This window comes from Quercus suber, unplaced genomic scaffold (assembly GCF_002906115.3).
Source record: "Quercus suber isolate HL8 unplaced genomic scaffold, Cork oak 2.0 scaffold_612, whole genome shotgun sequence".
In the NCBI taxonomy this organism is placed as follows: Eukaryota; Viridiplantae; Streptophyta; class Magnoliopsida; order Fagales; family Fagaceae; genus Quercus; species Quercus suber.
In genome coordinates, this window is record NW_027070055.1 from 270,630 (window position 1) to 286,928 (window position 16,299).

At 34.9% G+C, this 16,299-nt stretch overlaps 2 protein-coding genes and 1 pseudogene across 3 annotated transcripts; 1 reads left to right on the forward strand and 2 right to left on the reverse strand.

Annotated features, from left to right (window-relative positions):
• Window positions 1-626: 626 nt before the first annotated feature.
• On the forward strand, window positions 627-4,551 carry LOC111987435 (uncharacterized; annotated as a pseudogene).
• Window positions 4,552-6,526: 1,975 nt separating this feature from the next.
• On the reverse strand, window positions 6,527-7,514 carry LOC111987458 (uncharacterized). Its single transcript, XM_024019176.2, has one exon. The coding sequence runs from the start codon at window positions 7,182-7,184 to the stop codon at window positions 6,651-6,653; it is 534 nt and encodes a 177-aa protein (XP_023874944.1). The 5' UTR covers window positions 7,185-7,514; the 3' UTR covers window positions 6,527-6,650.
• Window positions 7,515-11,993: 4,479 nt separating this feature from the next.
• On the reverse strand, window positions 11,994-16,056 carry LOC111987454 (large ribosomal subunit protein uL14mz). 2 transcript variants are annotated; one of them, XM_024019172.2, is made up of 4 exons: window positions 15,913-16,056; window positions 15,125-15,180; window positions 13,355-13,446; window positions 11,994-12,544 (listed from the first exon to the last, which is right to left on the reverse strand). In XM_024019172.2, the coding sequence occupies exons 2-4, from the start codon at window positions 15,156-15,158 to the stop codon at window positions 12,191-12,193; spliced, it is 480 nt and encodes a 159-aa protein (XP_023874940.1). In that variant the 5' UTR covers window positions 15,159-15,180; window positions 15,913-16,056; the 3' UTR covers window positions 11,994-12,190. The 2 variants fall into 2 exon arrangements, with proteins under 2 accessions (XP_023874940.1, XP_023874939.1); XM_024019171.2 differs by having other exon boundaries at window positions 11,994-12,565; window positions 15,913-16,054.
• Window positions 16,057-16,299: the final 243 nt, after the last annotated feature.

Here is a 16,299-nt window from a genome sequence, read left to right on the forward strand (position 1 = left end):
AACATAATCTTTCATTGAGTAAAGAGAGCATTAGAAAGTCAGTGCACAAAAAATCCAAAATGTAGAAAAGCCCTAGTAGAAATCATAAGTGACAAAGATAGAATTTTGTGATAATCCATCATGACGCTTGGGGTAAAACTTGTGGCCTTAGGCCAAGATTGAAGCTGCTATTTGGGCAAATTCCTTTGTTTAGGTCTTAAAAAATGTGTTTTTGTCATTTCTAATACTTTTTTTTTCCATTATAACTTTTAAATTAAAGTTTAGAATAATGTATTATCTATTTTGGGACGTCTCCTAGAAATATTAGTATTTAGTTTTGCAATTAGCTCAATTTTGCCGTCTAATTTTTGTGTGTTTTCTTAGCTGCCCTAGGGTTTCTTTTACTGCTTAAACACGTTATAGCCTACAAGACAATTCAAAGTTTTGTTCCTATATTTTCTGGTAGACTCCAAACTATCTCTCCTTGTGGATTTGAAGAGTGGTTATTTTCTTGAAGTAAACATGTTTGGCTTCTTGTGGCTTCTGCCCGATTCAATAGATAACCTCATGCTGCAAAATAGCCGCCTTAGTTGATTACTTTACCGTGTCAAGAATTTTTGGTGACAACCAAAGAGTAAAATGAGTAAATGACCCTCAATGCTGATTTGTCTTTGGTACAAGTTATGACTTATGAGACCAGATACACTAGTTGTGGTTATTTTAATTAAGGGATTATACACACCCAAAGAAAATAGTCTAAACCCCTCGCATTAACCAAAAAAATGCTTCCCATTGTATGCGCAAGTATGGATATATCCTTGTGATTTGAAGAAAAATAAACGTCTTTGCTGTTATAAAAAAATGCCGTAGCTGAAAGTTGAAACAAAAATAAAATAGGATTCTTCACATAAAACACATAAGACTCAAAGCAAGAAAAAATGGGAGATGGAATAGATTGTTTTGGCAACAGAGACTATTTTCACAATGAAATTTATGAGTGGTAATTTTATGCAATTTACAGAGCTTTGGGCTATTTGAAAACCAACACATTCTTAACATTTAAATTTTTTTAGTTCCTAAAGTTTAGAATTTAACCTTATCACCTGAAATCAGTAGGACATCCATGTTATATTTGGAATGCACTATTTCTCATCCTCAAAACATAAAAGTTGTCTTATGATACTTAACAACTGGGAAGATAACTCAATAGCTGAATCTATATATTACTAAAAGCTGAAGTGTAGCGTTTAATACTACTGCTTTCACATTGCGCCACATCAGCTGCCACATCATTTAAAAAAATATATAATTTGTCCTACAATTTTAAATGTTTTTTACAATTTTTAGCCCTATAAATGCTGTCCACTATTTATTTATTTTCTTTCACTATCACTCTATAATAAATCCAGCCCACTACTTATTTATTTACTTCCACTATCACCCTATAATAAATCTGTATAATTAATCCAACCCAACTCTTATTTATTTAGTTCCACTCTCAACCCCAACCCAAATCTTTTTTAGTTTAGTTTTAAGATTTTGTGTGAGCATTTTCAACTGAAATGAAGAAAAAAACAAAAAACAAAAACAAAAACATTGAAGCCTTTCAAACTTTAGGGGTTTTTTTTTTTTTTTCCAATTTTCCTATAATTATTTTTAACATTTATTTTTTTTAATATTTACACTTCTCCAACCTTTCTCTTTCCCTTACCATTTTATCTCTCCACTACTTCTTCAATCTTTCTACATCCCTTACTTTTTCATCTCTCCACTACCCTCTACATTAATATCATTCTTCCTCTTTCCCTTCATCTTCCTTTATTTTTGTTTCTTCTTATTCACGCCCTCTTACTATAAATTTGTCACTATCTCTTCTATTCTATGCATAATTTTCCCTCACAAAAAAAAAAAAAAATGGTTCTCTCTCTCTCTCTTCTTATTCACACTCTCTTACTATAAATTTGTCACTATCTCTTCTATTCTATGCATAGTTTTCCCTCACCAAAAAAAAAAATGGTTCTCTCTCTCTCTCTCTCTCTAAATTTTTTGGTGGATCTTTTTATTTTCCTTGCATCTTTACTTTAAGTTGATAATTTTTTATGTTCTTTAAAACTCTATTTTTGGTTAATGCGATTTAGTTTTGTTTTTTAAATTGTTGTTGTTGTTTTTGTTTTTATTTTTTATTTTCTTTGATCGTTAAATGTTATCCTATTGCGTTCCAAAGAATTAAATGTAGCATATAAAAATATAATATTATTCTATTACATAGCATGATTTAGATAATTTGGTATTTATTCTGTTACATATCATTATTTTTTATAGTGCTCAATTTAGATGTTAAACTATAAGACTTTACTAATTTTTGTTTATTTTCTAATTCTTTGTGGTGGACAAAGTACTCTTAATAGTTGTTTTAGAAGTACTCTATAATGTCATTCATTTAAAGAAAAGCAAAAAAGTTAGCCAAACGAAAATAATCGAATAGATGACAAATTTTAACTTTTGCAATTTTATTTTTATTATTATTATTTTATAACAATGCATGTATAGAAATTTAATTCTTAGATTTTGCTAATTATTGTTTATTTGATAATATGTTTTGGGTGATCGAAATTATAATTTCTACAAAGAAAATAACCTTAATAGATTATCAAAAACAAAATTTTATCATAATATTGGTCCAATTAATCATTGTTAAGTTTTATTAATTTTAGTTTACGTTTTTTTTTTTTTTTTTTTTTTTTGCTGTTTTGTGATGAGTCCAAAAAAATCATTAAGGTCGTCCATTAATATAGACGACCTTGCATCATTAGTAGACCATCAAAGATAACCGCTCAACACATTCAATAACAATCATCAAAGGTCTTAAACTCTCATCAAGACAAAAAATATTATAATCAAGGTAATAATCACTCTAATTTATGTACAACAGCTACCTAAATCACTTATAAAAGAGACAATCGGTCTCACTAGTCAAGGTATGTCAAAAACTATTATAAAATACTACAAAACACTATCTATATACAAAATATATGGGCTAATACTAATTTAAGCATTGGAGGCTCTCCCACCGGGCACAACCTGGTGGTCTCTTCAGTCTATCTCTCTTTTATCTTGCAAGTTCTACAAGATCATATAATGCTCCCGATTGGACTAGTGACCCAACTAATGATTTTGGCATCATCATTTTGGATTGTTCCTATATTACATTTATGATTGTTCCTATAGTAAATAAAAATATAATTACGAAATCATTACTCATTATTAGATTAGTTTAAATTGTAAAAATTAAATTTAAAAAAAACCACCATAAAAATAATTATCACGCACAACGCGCGGGTTCGTGGCTAGTTCTAATTAATAGTTGAGAGATTCCTACTTTGTCACTAAAGGGCAAAACTTGAGTCCAGTGCACTGAATCCAAAACAATACAGACACATGCCAAATTTTAGACACGGTGCTTGCATCATATGGGTCTAGTGCTCTAGTGCACTTGACGGAAGTTGTCTGTCACTAAAAAGAGTTGTGTGAAGTGTCAGCCAATTATAGTACAAGCCATGTGACGTGTGGTTGTAATAGGTAACATTATTGTACTAGTTTGTGCGTACAAGAAGATCTTCAGAGCCTTTGCTAATTGCTAGTATCATAAAAGGATATGAGTATCAAGTGAAAGAGCAGAACATAGGCTCTCTCTTTCCTTAATTATGTTAAACTTGTTTGAATTGAAGCTATAATTTCTGTGTTTTTGATCCCTAATTCACGTAGTTCCTTTTAACTTGTAGTTCTAATTCTTGGTCTTCTTAAGTTATAACCTGTTCTTTTCTTCCTAAATATTTAGCAATCATTTTAGTGTTTCCGAGTCAACTACAAGACCAACGCATATAGATTAATATAATCAGATAGAAATCAACCAATGCCACTATCAATTTTCTGATGTGGACGAATTTATGGAATTGGCATGCGATGATCGAGTCATTCGCACTAGCAGACTAAGGTACTACACTTCAGGAAAAGATGCACTTGATTATTTAAGGAAATTTCAATGCCTCACTCATGCTACAGAGCCATATGTTTGGAGGACCATCCAATTGGATTCATGTGTCAAACCAGGGTCTGACTATGAGATTGTAGAGGGCAAATCAGCTATGCTTTTGGACCAAAGTATTGGAACAAAGGTATATAACCACAGTGGCAGTGAATTTGGTTATTTCTAGTGTGTTTGAAGAGTTTCCGGATATGGAGAGATTGGAAGGCTTTGTTAATGTGGATATTAAGGCCTCACAAAGGGTTTTGGAAAAGGCTGGTTTTCAAAGGGAATGTCTACTTAGGTAATATGTCATTGTCCATGGGAAGACTATTGATGTCATTACTTATAGCTTTTTAAAAACTGACCTAGTAATTAATTGAAGGGGTTCTTTTCTTTTAATTCTCATCTCTCTCTCTCTCTCTCTCTCTCTGGGTGTTGCCAATTTGTTGATTGATATTTGATCTATTGTTAATAAGGTTGGCCTATCAGTTTCTGTCAATGAGTTGAAGATGGACAAGCTTAACAGGCTTGAAAAGTTCTATTAACTCAGTACTTTTCTAGTGTTATGTTGGATTTCCTATGCTATCCCACACAGTTGTGGGGTTCACTCACTGGAAAGAGATAATGCGTATATTCAATGTATGAACTAATTATGCAGCAACAAAAATTGGTATTATGTCACCATCTGTTAGCAAATCAGTATTTTTTTTTTTGCCAGTAAACTATGCCATTGTTGTCGATTTCCTTTCCCCCTTTTTAGAGTTCTGTGCCTTATTAACTAATATAAATAGATATAATTGGTATAATGATTTGGTTAGGTAAAAATGATGCAGAAAGCTGCTAGTGTGATTAGGAGCCATTAGGCAAAGACCAAGCACAACAGTACTGAAAGTTGCAGTTGCTTGTATATGATGTGTATTTTATATGGTCTATTGCATGGCACTGAATTCTTATACAAAATCACGCATTTTCTTACAAATTAATTGTTGTGGATATAAAATTTGTAATCCCAAGAATATTCTACATGAAAAGAAACAACATTCATAGCATGCATTTGAATTAGATTTTTTAATAATGTCTTCTGCTTTTGGGTGCCTTAAGATTCATAAAATCACATACAAATTAAAACAACAGTAACTGTGAACACATACTCAGCCCTGGGGATCAGCAAAAATAAGACAAAACATCACCATGTCTCTAGTCTTCCCCTTCAAAATCATATACTTCCTTAGAATGCCTTCCCTCTGGAACCCAGCCTTTTCTAACACCCTCTGGGACCCCACATTTTAAACAAGAACTAGAGCTTCAAGTCTCTCCAAGTGTGGTTACTCACTAAAAATAGTATTAGGCACCAGCTTAACTGCTTTAGATGCAATTCCTTTGCCCCAGTGCTTGTAGCCCAAAGCATAGCCAAGTTCACCTCTGCACTCATCATTGGGGCGGAGGTATAACCATCAATGGTTGTGAAAATGGTTATTTCTAGTGTGTTTGAAGAGTTTCTAGGTATGGAAAGATTGGAAAGCTTTGTTAATGTGGATATTAGGGCCTCGCAAAGGGTTTTGGAAAAGTTGGGTTTCAAAACGAAGATGAACTTAGGAAATATGTCATTGTAATTGGGAAGACTATTGATGTTATTGTGTTGCAAATTTGGGTTGCAAATTTGTTTTTCAATTTAGTTTTTTTATTTGATCTATTGAAAGAAGATAAATATATGAAATAATTATTGTACATGCGACGACAGTAACTACTGGTATCATGACATGAGCAAATCTGCTTTTCTTTTTCTTTTTTTCTTTTGTCAGTAAATCTGCAAACTTAAAATAAGCCATTCTTGTCAATTTCTGTTTCCCCTTTTAGAGTTATGTGCCCCATGTATATAGATATATAATTGGTATAATGATTTAGGTACAAATGATGCAGTAAGTTGATTGTGTGATTAGGATTCTATCCCACTTGGAAAAGCTGGCCATAAGGAGCCGAAGACAAGGCCCAATACAAGATAAACTCAGTTCCTTTGCACTCCATAATAATAAGTAATTACCCTTTTTAGTCTTTTTAATCTGACATCAAGTGTTTGGTATGTGTTCTTTCTCATCATGGATATTTGGCACCTAATAATAATAAAATAATATGTATGTTAGGGAAGAAGATTTACATGATGTTAAATTTTTAAGGGGAGGGTCCATTGCAGTTCTTTGCACTACTGGAAAGACTTGCAGCAGGGACCGAATCTTTGAGACCCCATTAGGCCATTCCCATTACATATAGGAATTTTGTGGGTTTCAAGTTTCAACTGTCATTCATGCCTGAGAAGCATATTATATGTGCATTTTATATAGTATATGTATTCTGTACTTCAACCAGTACAAATTTTATATGCTAGATGGCCTGGCACTGAACAAATTTCCTGTGTATGATTAATCTGCTGCTATCTTATGGAAAGATTGTAGTAGGAATAACATATTTTTTTTAAACAAATATTATATGTTATGGATATGAATTTTTATAATCTCAAGAATGTTCTATATGACAAGAGAGAACATTCAAAGCATTTGAATAGAATTTTAATCGATGTTTTCTGCTAGTGGGTGGCTTAAGATTCATAAATCACATACAAAGTAAAACAAAAACTTTGAAAAAATAGTCAGCTCTTGGGATCAGAAGAAAGAAGACTAAACATCACCAGGTCTCTAGTTTTCCCCTTCAAAAGCATATACTTCCTTAGAACACCTTCCCTCTGGAACCCAGCCTTCTCTAGCACCCTTTGGGAGCCCGGATTTTCCACATCAACTATAGCTTCAAGCCTTTCCAAGTGTGGCCACTCAGCAAATATAGTATTAGCCACCTGCTTAACTGCTTTAGTTGCAATCCCTCTGCCCCAGTACTTGGAGCCCAAAACATAGCCGAGTTCACCTCTACACTTATCATTGCCTGAATTTTTGGTCACTGAAATGGCACCAATGGGCTGGCCATTGAGGCAAATTGCCCTGAACCATGGGTGAGGAATAACTTTGGTATTGATAAAGTTGATTGCATCTTCTTTGTTAGTGTAAGGTTCCCATGAGCAAAAGCGAGTCACTTTTTCATCTGTAGCCCACACCATGAAATCATCTATGTCAGAAAGCTCCAATGGCCGAAGAGTGATCTCACCAGTGAATTCATTTCCACCTCCTTCCATTGGTACTTCTTGATGATAATGATTATGTAGCAGAGGTTTGTATGAATTTTGAGCCTGGCTGACAGGACTATGTAAGAAAGAAGGTACAAAGGAAAGAGTAAAGACTCACTTGGAAAGTGTGCGAAAGTGTGCAAGGTGTTGGCCTTTTATACAAGAGAATGATCCACAAGAAGTTGCCTGGAAGCAGAGGTTATTCAAGTCAATCCACTATTCCAATTCTGCATTACTTGGAGTGACGACCAAGTTGGGGTTTGTATTTACCAGAGAGTTAACCTGATGCTGCTTGCTATAATAGCCGCCTTTGTTGACTACTTTTCCATAGCAAGAAGTTTAGGTGACAACAACGCATGTTAATGCATTTCACAATCCACTATTCCAATTCTGCATTACTTGGAGTGACGACCAAGTTGGGGTTTGTATTTACCAGAGAGTTAACCTGATGCTGCTTGCTATAATAGCCGCCTTTGTTGACTACTTTTCCATAGCAAGAAGTTTAGGTGACAACAACGCATGTTAATGCATTTCAGAGAAATTACAAATGGTTTGTTGTCTATATCCCACTAGTGTGAAATCCTCATCGATTAGGTCTAACCCAATTGACAATGAGAGGATTCGCACTTGACCATCTTATGAGACCATTGTCTCATTGCATCTAGTCTCACATCTCACATACATGGGATTCACACTCTAGGGGGTTTGTACTTGGAGTGGTGAGCAAGTTGTAGTTTATTTAATTGCAAATACATATATAATGCTTCTCATGGCCGCCTTATTGACTACCACATGAGTGTTTGGATAGGAATTATAATTCCTGTGTTTGCGTTTTTGTGTTTCTTCTTCTTCTTCTTCTTCTTTTTTTTTTTTTTGGCAGTTGTTTTCGACTTTTCAACCCGTGCACTGTTCACAGCAAAATAAGCAGTGCGCTCACACAAGTGGATCTGTGTACTGTTTACAAGACCCACAAACGTCACTTTTCAGCAATTTTTTCATTAAAAATAGATCTCACGATACTATTCACACATTTAAAAATTATTTTTCTACAGTGTTTTCAGTTTTCAACAAAATAAATTGTAGGCGAAAAGCACATTTTCGTCCCTACATTTTTAGGCGATTTCTATTTTGGTCCCTAAATTTTATTTTTACCGTTTTTAGTCCCTATTTAGAAAAACGCCATCTATTTTAGTCCTTTCCGTCAGTGCCCTAACGGAAAATCCTAGGTGGCAGACGGAACTTTTAAAATAATAATAAAAAATTTTATTTTGCTATTAAAAAATGCCACGTCAGCATTTAAATTAAAAAAATTAATTTATTAATTTTAACTAAATAAAAAATATTAAAAACAGAATTAAAAACCAAAAATCAAATGAATTGAGATTTAAGTGTGTATTGAACAAGAATAACAAGAACACAAACTCAAATCTTAGAACACAAACCCAGAAAAAAAAAAAAACCTCCAAAACTGAAATTTCGTTTTCCTTTGCTTTTCTCAGGAACCAAACAACCGCGAAGGATCATTTCTATCTAAGTTTATGTGAAACCTTTCTACTGTCCAAATAAACAAAAACAACAGAAAAAATTCAAAAAGAGGAAAACTCCAAAATTTATTTTCTTTTGCTGAACCCGACCAAGATCTTTTAGAATCAAAGAATCCCCAACAACAAACTGCTCATCATCATCATCCAAACCTGACAAAATCAACAATCAATAACTTAAATTTACTAAATTGAACAAATAATTCTAAAATCACACAAAAAAAACCATAACAATTCATTAAATATAATAAACCAAACAGATCCAAAACTCATATCTGAGTTTTGAAAGACAAGGACCCATCAACGACGTCGTCGAAGGCACCCAAAGAAAGCGGATCTGAATCAGACCAGACTCGCCGGCTCCAGCTTCGGCACCGCGAGACATGAAGAGTTGCTGTTGGAGCATGATGGCAGCAGCGGCAGCTGCGGTGGAGGACTTAGTAGTGCCGAAAATCTGGTGGTTACGGAGCTTGGAAGTGAGGGCGGAAGAGATCTCTGGGCTTGAGGTCCCACGGGATTTTTGGGTTGAGGTCAGGCCAAGAACACGATGGGATGGTAGAGAACATTTGCTCCAAGAAGTCATCGTGGGTGTTGTTGGGGTCGAAGTGTGAGTTCTGGAGGTGTTGAATCTGAGAGTTTTGGATCTGCTGTGACTGTTGTTGATGTTGTTGCTGTTGATGATGATGATGATTTTGGAGGTCTTGGAGTGAGATTTGAGTTGGGTTTAAGAGGGAGTTCATTCCTTGCATTTCTCTGCTACAAGGTTGCATATCTGTTTGTGTTGGAATATGAGAGAGAGAGAGAGAGAGACTCTCTCTCTCTCTCTCTCATATTCCAACACAAACAGATATGCAACCTTGTAGCAGAGAAATGCAAGGAATGAACTCCCTCTTAAACCCAACTCAAATCTCACTCCAAGACCTCCAAAATCATCATCATCATCAACAGCAACAACATCAACAACAGTCACAGCAGATCCAAAACTCTCAGATTCAACACCTCCAGAACTCACACTTCGACCCCAACAACACCCACGATGACTTCTTGGAGCAAATGTTCTCTACCATCCCATCGTGTTCTTGGCCTGACCTCAACCCAAAAATCCCGTGGGACCTCAAGCCCAGAGATCTCTTCCGCCCTCACTTCCAAGCTCCGTAACCACCAGATTTTCGGCACTACTAAGTCCTCCACCGCAGCTGCCGCTGCTGCCATCATGCTCCAACAGCAACTCTTCATGTCTCGCGGTGCCGAAGCTGGAGCCGGCGAGTCTGGTCTGATTCAGATCCGCTTTCTTTGGGTGCCTTCGACGACGTCGTTGATGGGTCCTTGTCTTTCAAAACTCAGATATGAGTTTTGGATCTGTTTGGTTTATTATATTTAATGAATTGTTATGGTTTTTTTTGTGTGATTTTAGAATTATTTGTTCAATTTAGTAAATTTAAGTTATTGATTGTTGATTTTGTCAGGTTTGGATGATGATGATGAGCAGTTTGTTGTTGGGGATTCTTTGATTCTAAAAGATCTTGGTCGGGTTCAGCAAAAGAAAATAAATTTTGGAGTTTTCCTCTTTTTGAATTTTTTCTGTTGTTTTTGTTTATTTGGACAGTAGAAAGGTTTCACATAAACTTAGATAGAAATGATCCTTCGCGGTTGTTTGGTTCCTGAGAAAAGCAAAGGAAAACGAAATTTCAGTTTTGGAGGTTTTTTTTTTTTTCTGGGTTTGTGTTCTAAGATTTGAGTTTGTGTTCTTGTTATTCTTGTTCAATACACACTTAAATCTCAATTCATTTGATTTTTGGTTTTTAATTCTGTTTTTAATATTTTTTATTTAGTTAAAATTAATAAATTAATTTTTTTTAATTTAAATGCTGACGTGGTATTTTTTAATAGCAAAATAAAATTTTTTATTATTATTTTAAAAGTTCCGTCTGCCACCTAGGATTTTCCGTTAGGGCACTGACGGAAAGGACTAAAATAGATGGCGTTTTTCTAAATAGGGACTAAAAACGGTAAAAATAAAATTTAGGAACCAAAATAGAAATCGCCTAAAAATGTAGGGACGAAAATGTGCTTTTCGCCTAAATTGTATCCAAACGAACCCTATATCACAGTCACTTTTTTGTTCTTTTTGGGTCATTCACAATCAATGACATGGAGACCGTGAATTTGCATTATCTTATGCTCTTTTCCTTTTAAAATAAATAACAACCTTCGTGTCTTTCACCAAGACTCATGTGACCGTCTGTCTTTAGAGTTGCAAAATATGAGACATTACATACTTGTTTGTATCCTACAGCAAGTACTAAATTTCGACCATTCCAGTTATATGAAAAGTGTACAGCTCTTTGAGTGCACGAGAAAAATTATGGTAATTTTATAGAGTTAAAGCATTGGATATCTACAGGTCACAAATCACAATAAGCACACTGCTGCTTACACCGTGATAAATTCAATGAGTAGCAAACTAGTAGTCAAGTTGGAAGCCATATTTTGATAGGACACAATTATCTAACATGATAATTTGATTATAGCCAAAAGCTTTGTAGTTCAATTGGTATCACCTAATATTTCTAACAAAATCGTATAAAGTTCAAATCTCCTCTCTCCAATTATATCTCTCAATAATTATATTATGATGGAGTGGAAGTGTGCACACACGATACATGCACTTATAACAAAATAACAAATAATTGAAGGAGAGAAACTTTAGTATATTTTTCTAGCAAAGAGAAAATCAATTAATCAATGAAAGCATAAAGGGTGGGGTTCACAATTTCTGTTTACCTTTGATTGAATGGTATCAAAGCATTCCCTTCAATGCTCTAAAAATTCCAGATCTCATATGGTAGTAGAACAATAAAAAAGAAGGAAGAAAGAAAAGATAACTGAGGAAAAACACAGTATGTTTTCATTCTTCTTGGTCTGGTTATAGTAGCATATTAAAATTAGAAGAAGGGATAAAACAAAAAAGTCATTTTTCTTAGTGATATGTTATTATGTTTACACACCTACAAAGTAGGTTTTACTGCCTCTTGGGTTGTTAGTCGTTACTATAAATTAGGGTGTGAGAGTTGACTCGGTAAGCATACAAACCTTTTTTATTTTATTTTAGCTCTTTAACCGTATTATTTGACTTTCTATTGGTCGGTCTATCTTATGATGATAATTAGGGAGGTTCGAAATATGAGACCAAGTGAGGAATCCCCATTCTACAGCAGCGTAGATAATACACGAATTGAGCTAACTAATGGCAGGCTGGCAGCAATATAAGCATTGCTTATTTGAATATTACAGGTCATTCTATTACCTCACTACTTGAAAATTGATGGGATAAAAAACATTCCTTTCGGGTTTTTTTCCCCTCTCACAAAGAAGTGCATACAAATTGAAATAAATTTCAAGAGTCTAACAAAGCATATGCTAGATCTATTATACTATGACTATAGCTGTCACTCATGTACCTGGAGTCCCTACTTAGGCAATATGCTCCGCCAAAGTAAGAATCTTGACATGCTTTTTCTTCCTTAGCTCATGAGGGACGGGCCCAAAAACTCTTGTCCCAATTGGTTGCCCTTGCTTGTCAACAAGCACCACAGCATTGTCATCAAACTTAACCTCACTGCCATCACAGCGGCCACGTTGCATGGCAGCACGCACAACCACACCATATACAACCTTTCCTTTCTTGACTTTTCCATTGGGATGGGCTTCCTTGACTGACGCAACTATTGTGTCTCCCAATCTTGCACCTTTCTTCCCCTTTAAAGCTTGTATGCACATCACCTTTTTTGCCCCCGAGTTGTCCACAACTTTGAGAACGGTCCTCATCTGAATGAAAGTCCTTTGTTGCTGTGAAATTGCAAAGAACAAACTAAGGCAAAATCCAGAAGAGATCAAAACAGTGGACCTTTATCAGGGTTTCTTTTAATCTTTCAAATAAATTGTAGGCACTAGGCAATTTTTAGAACATCCTTATAGCCTTCCAAAGGGAGGTGGCTAACATTATTTAGCTACCATTTGGGGCAGATGTAATAAAAACCAAATTTAATATAGGCTTGGTCAGAAATATATTTTCAACCCCCATCAAATACCACCTTGAATTCAGAAAATCCAGGCAGGTTTCCCGTTCTGACTCTGGATGTGAATACATCTACCCAGACTCCCAGAGGAATAAACTTGCCTCTGGCCTACTGAGAATCAAAGGGTTCAATTCAGTATCTCATAAATTTTTGACAGAATATTTTCAAAAGATATCTCAGATAAAAATAAATTACGCAAACTGACAAAAACCACATAATTATGCCTCTTCTACTATAACCATGCCCAGGTAGGATTGCCACTGCTAGACACCCCCTTACTCGTTTTCAGTCAGCTAAAAAAAAGCATAATCATGACTCTTTGTCATAATTAGCCCATCAAAAGCTGCTCCTCGGTCCATCTCATTATGCCTATTCTATGCATAGTAGTGTTCAAGATTACAAAGAAATTACTTCCATTTATCAACCATCCAAACAATACAAGATTTCAAAGAATATTGCATGAGAACCAAAAGAAAATTTTCTACAATTATAACTATAAAAATAATATTTAAGTAAATTAAGGAAAAAAAAAACTACAACAGTGGAGGAAAACACTGACCTGAAATAAGGGATTACCGCATGTTATCTCATGTGATGTACTAAGTAAACCAGAAAAGTTGTTGCCGACGCCCCCTAGCAATTGACGGCCCACTAGTAGTTTTTTTCCCCCAATGCATTGAATAAGATGCAGTGAGCCAACCACATAAAAAATTCAGAGTCCAAAACTATAAATATGTCTTCATAGGATGAAATGCAGTTTCCACATATTCCAAGACATGCATCACACAAATATGGACTGTGCAAACATAGCATAGACAGGAAAGAAAGAACAAGGCAAGAAACTTAATTAATCCAAGCTTGGCATTGGCATGGTTCACATCCAATCAGCCAATCTACATCAGATACTAAGCAAGGAGCAACCATTCAATTCCCATCACCAAAAAAAAAGAGCAGCCCTCCAATGGGCACCACAACTCCACACCAAGTGAACCAACAGTTATTCACCATTTAATTAGAAAATCAAGTCAGCAGCATGCCATCCCTTAATGAAAAGAGTGTCCATGCACAACCCAAAACTTCTATTATAACAAATGCTCTTTGGCATACTTGTTGTGTAGGTGTGGTGACTTCAACATGCATGCTCTTAAGCAGAAAACTGGACTTGTTTTATAACCAGAACTTCTGCACATAATAGAGGCAGGCATCCTCTTAATCAATCAGCTAGAAACTTTTAAAATCAACTATTTCTTATGCACCCCATTTTCAAGTATCATGAAATCCTAGATAAATGAACCATTTATGTAGAAAGCATGCTAGGTTATAGCCAAATCAGCTATCTACAAGACATGGCAGCCTATGTGATTGAACCTTCATGAACTCTTTTGTCCCAACAGTGTATAGTTACAAGCTCCAGATCAATTCTTCAAAATCATTCATGTACTAATACAAATAGGGTTTCTACATTCACAACACAGGATTTTTAACATCCATGGACTATCAAGACTCTTGTACTCGCAAAGGTGACTTTCTAACTCTATATGAGACCAACAAGGAAGTATTAGTAGCTAATGAATTCTTGCTGAAGGTTATAATAGTAACTTAGATATCTACCTCTAATTCTCACCAACTTCAAAGTTGCTTGGATACCAATTCCTTCTATTGAAGCCAATTCAATTAAGCACCAATAATTTCAAAAGCATACAGTTGACTCACATGAATGAAATTTAGCTTTGGCTAAATCACTAAATCTATTCAACCCAGTCTTGAATGAGGCAAACCAATCATGAGTAAGACTCCACTTTCTTATTGGTGGTGAGTAATATAAAAGAATGCAAGTTCAAAGACTAGAACCTAAGCTAATTTGTTGAAGATTTGCTAAACCTGGTTTTGAAACTCAGTACTCGCTTTCTCAATCTTACTACAAAGTTTAACAACATCAAAATTCAACACTCATTTGATTTCCCAGCTCAAGCTCATTTACACACCAAACTCATAAAGTAAATTAAAACCCTACATACATCTAAAAAAAGTGTATCAGCCTAATGCATTACCACCCAAACAATCGTAGATTCACATAAATAATATTTCAGCAAGAAGTTATTAGTACTTCTTCCCATATATTAAATCAAGAACTAGTACCAGGAAAAGGAACAACTTAACAACCTGTGAACAAGCATTTCAATCAATGCACTCACATATCATATCATATCAATAAAACCCATATGAACTGCATGACTAAAATATACATTTAAACAAACCAAAGCATCAAAAGGCACAATATAAGCAACTTATGGGCCAAAAATTGAATCTTTCAGTATCAATCACACACCTTTAGACCATTTCGAAGCAAACCCAGAAGCCATCTTTGTACTTATCTATTATTCCCTGTGAATATGAGATTATATTACCATCAAAAGCATTCAATTAAATGATTGCCCATTGAACCAAAAAAAAAATTTGACAAATTATCAATGACCCAAGTGACCAAACAACCATAAGAACAAATCCAAAAGAGAACAAGGAGATTTTGAGCTGTAAGTCGTTGAGCTAGTGGGCATGCGTGAGTTACTGAGTTACATACAAGTCACAAGTCTTTTAGCCCAAAAAATAAATGGCCACTATTATAACAAGGGCAACTTATGAGTTAATGGAACATTTTAAGAAAGTTTTAATACAATGTTTATAAGAAATATAAAAATTTATAAATAAATAAATAAAAAAAAAATAGTTGCTTTTTTTCTTTCCCCATAAAAATTTTTCAAAATATTTTATAAAATACTGTTAGGACATCCGTTCACTTTTCCTTATAATATATAATCATTGCAATTATTTTAAAAATAGTAATAATAATTCTACTATACCACAAGTCATTTAGACAGAAACTGTACTGAAAATAATACAATGGAAAATTTATACTCGCTTCAATTGATTTGAAATATAGAAAATGAAAAAAGAATTCTCTCCTTTTGAGTTATCCAATTAAGCATTCGTGGTAAATCGATCATTTAGAGGTAAAATACATATTTCATGGATAAACTAATAACAAATTAGGAATATTGCCACTAAATAAAGAGCCAGGTAACTTGATTCTGAGATTTTGAAGGATAGATTAAATACTTGAGTGTGAAGGCTGGAGCAGATCAAAGCCAGCAGCGGCGTCACGGCGAGATGGGTGTCGCGTGGCGGCGGCGGCGTGGGCGGCAGCAGCGTTTTGGCGTGGAGCCTTCGGACTGCTGGGTAGTGGGTAGCCTGGGTTTACATTTCTGAACTTAACCTTTTTCTTTTGTTTTTTTTTTTTTTTTTTTTTTACATGTGGGCTGGCCGGCTGGGTTTTACAAATTGGGAGGGGGCCCAAGAAAAATGTAAGGGGGCCCAAGTCTTTTTTTTTGGGGGGAAAATTAACCTACTAAAAAAATATTAGGCCATGGGGGCCCGGGCCCTTACCTGTGTGCATCTCTGCTTTAAGCTTTGATTAAATTAGAGAAGAAGGCTGCATATAGGGTC

Coding starts and splice junctions, on each gene's coding strand:
- LOC111987454 (XM_024019171.2), bottom strand. CDS start 15,158: ATGGCTTCTGGGTTTGCTTCGAAATGGTCTAAAG. Junction 13,447..15,124: donor TGCTTCGAAATGGTCTAAAG/GTGTGTGATTGA, acceptor AAAAACTACTAG/TGGGCCGTCAATTGCTAGGG. Junction 12,566..13,354: donor GCGGTAATCCCTTATTTCAG/GTCAGTGTTTTC, acceptor GCAATTTCACAG/CAACAAAGGACTTTCATTCA.
- LOC111987458 (XM_024019176.2), bottom strand. CDS start 7,184: ATGGAAGGAGGTGGAAATGAATTCACTGGTGAGATCACTCTTCGGCCA.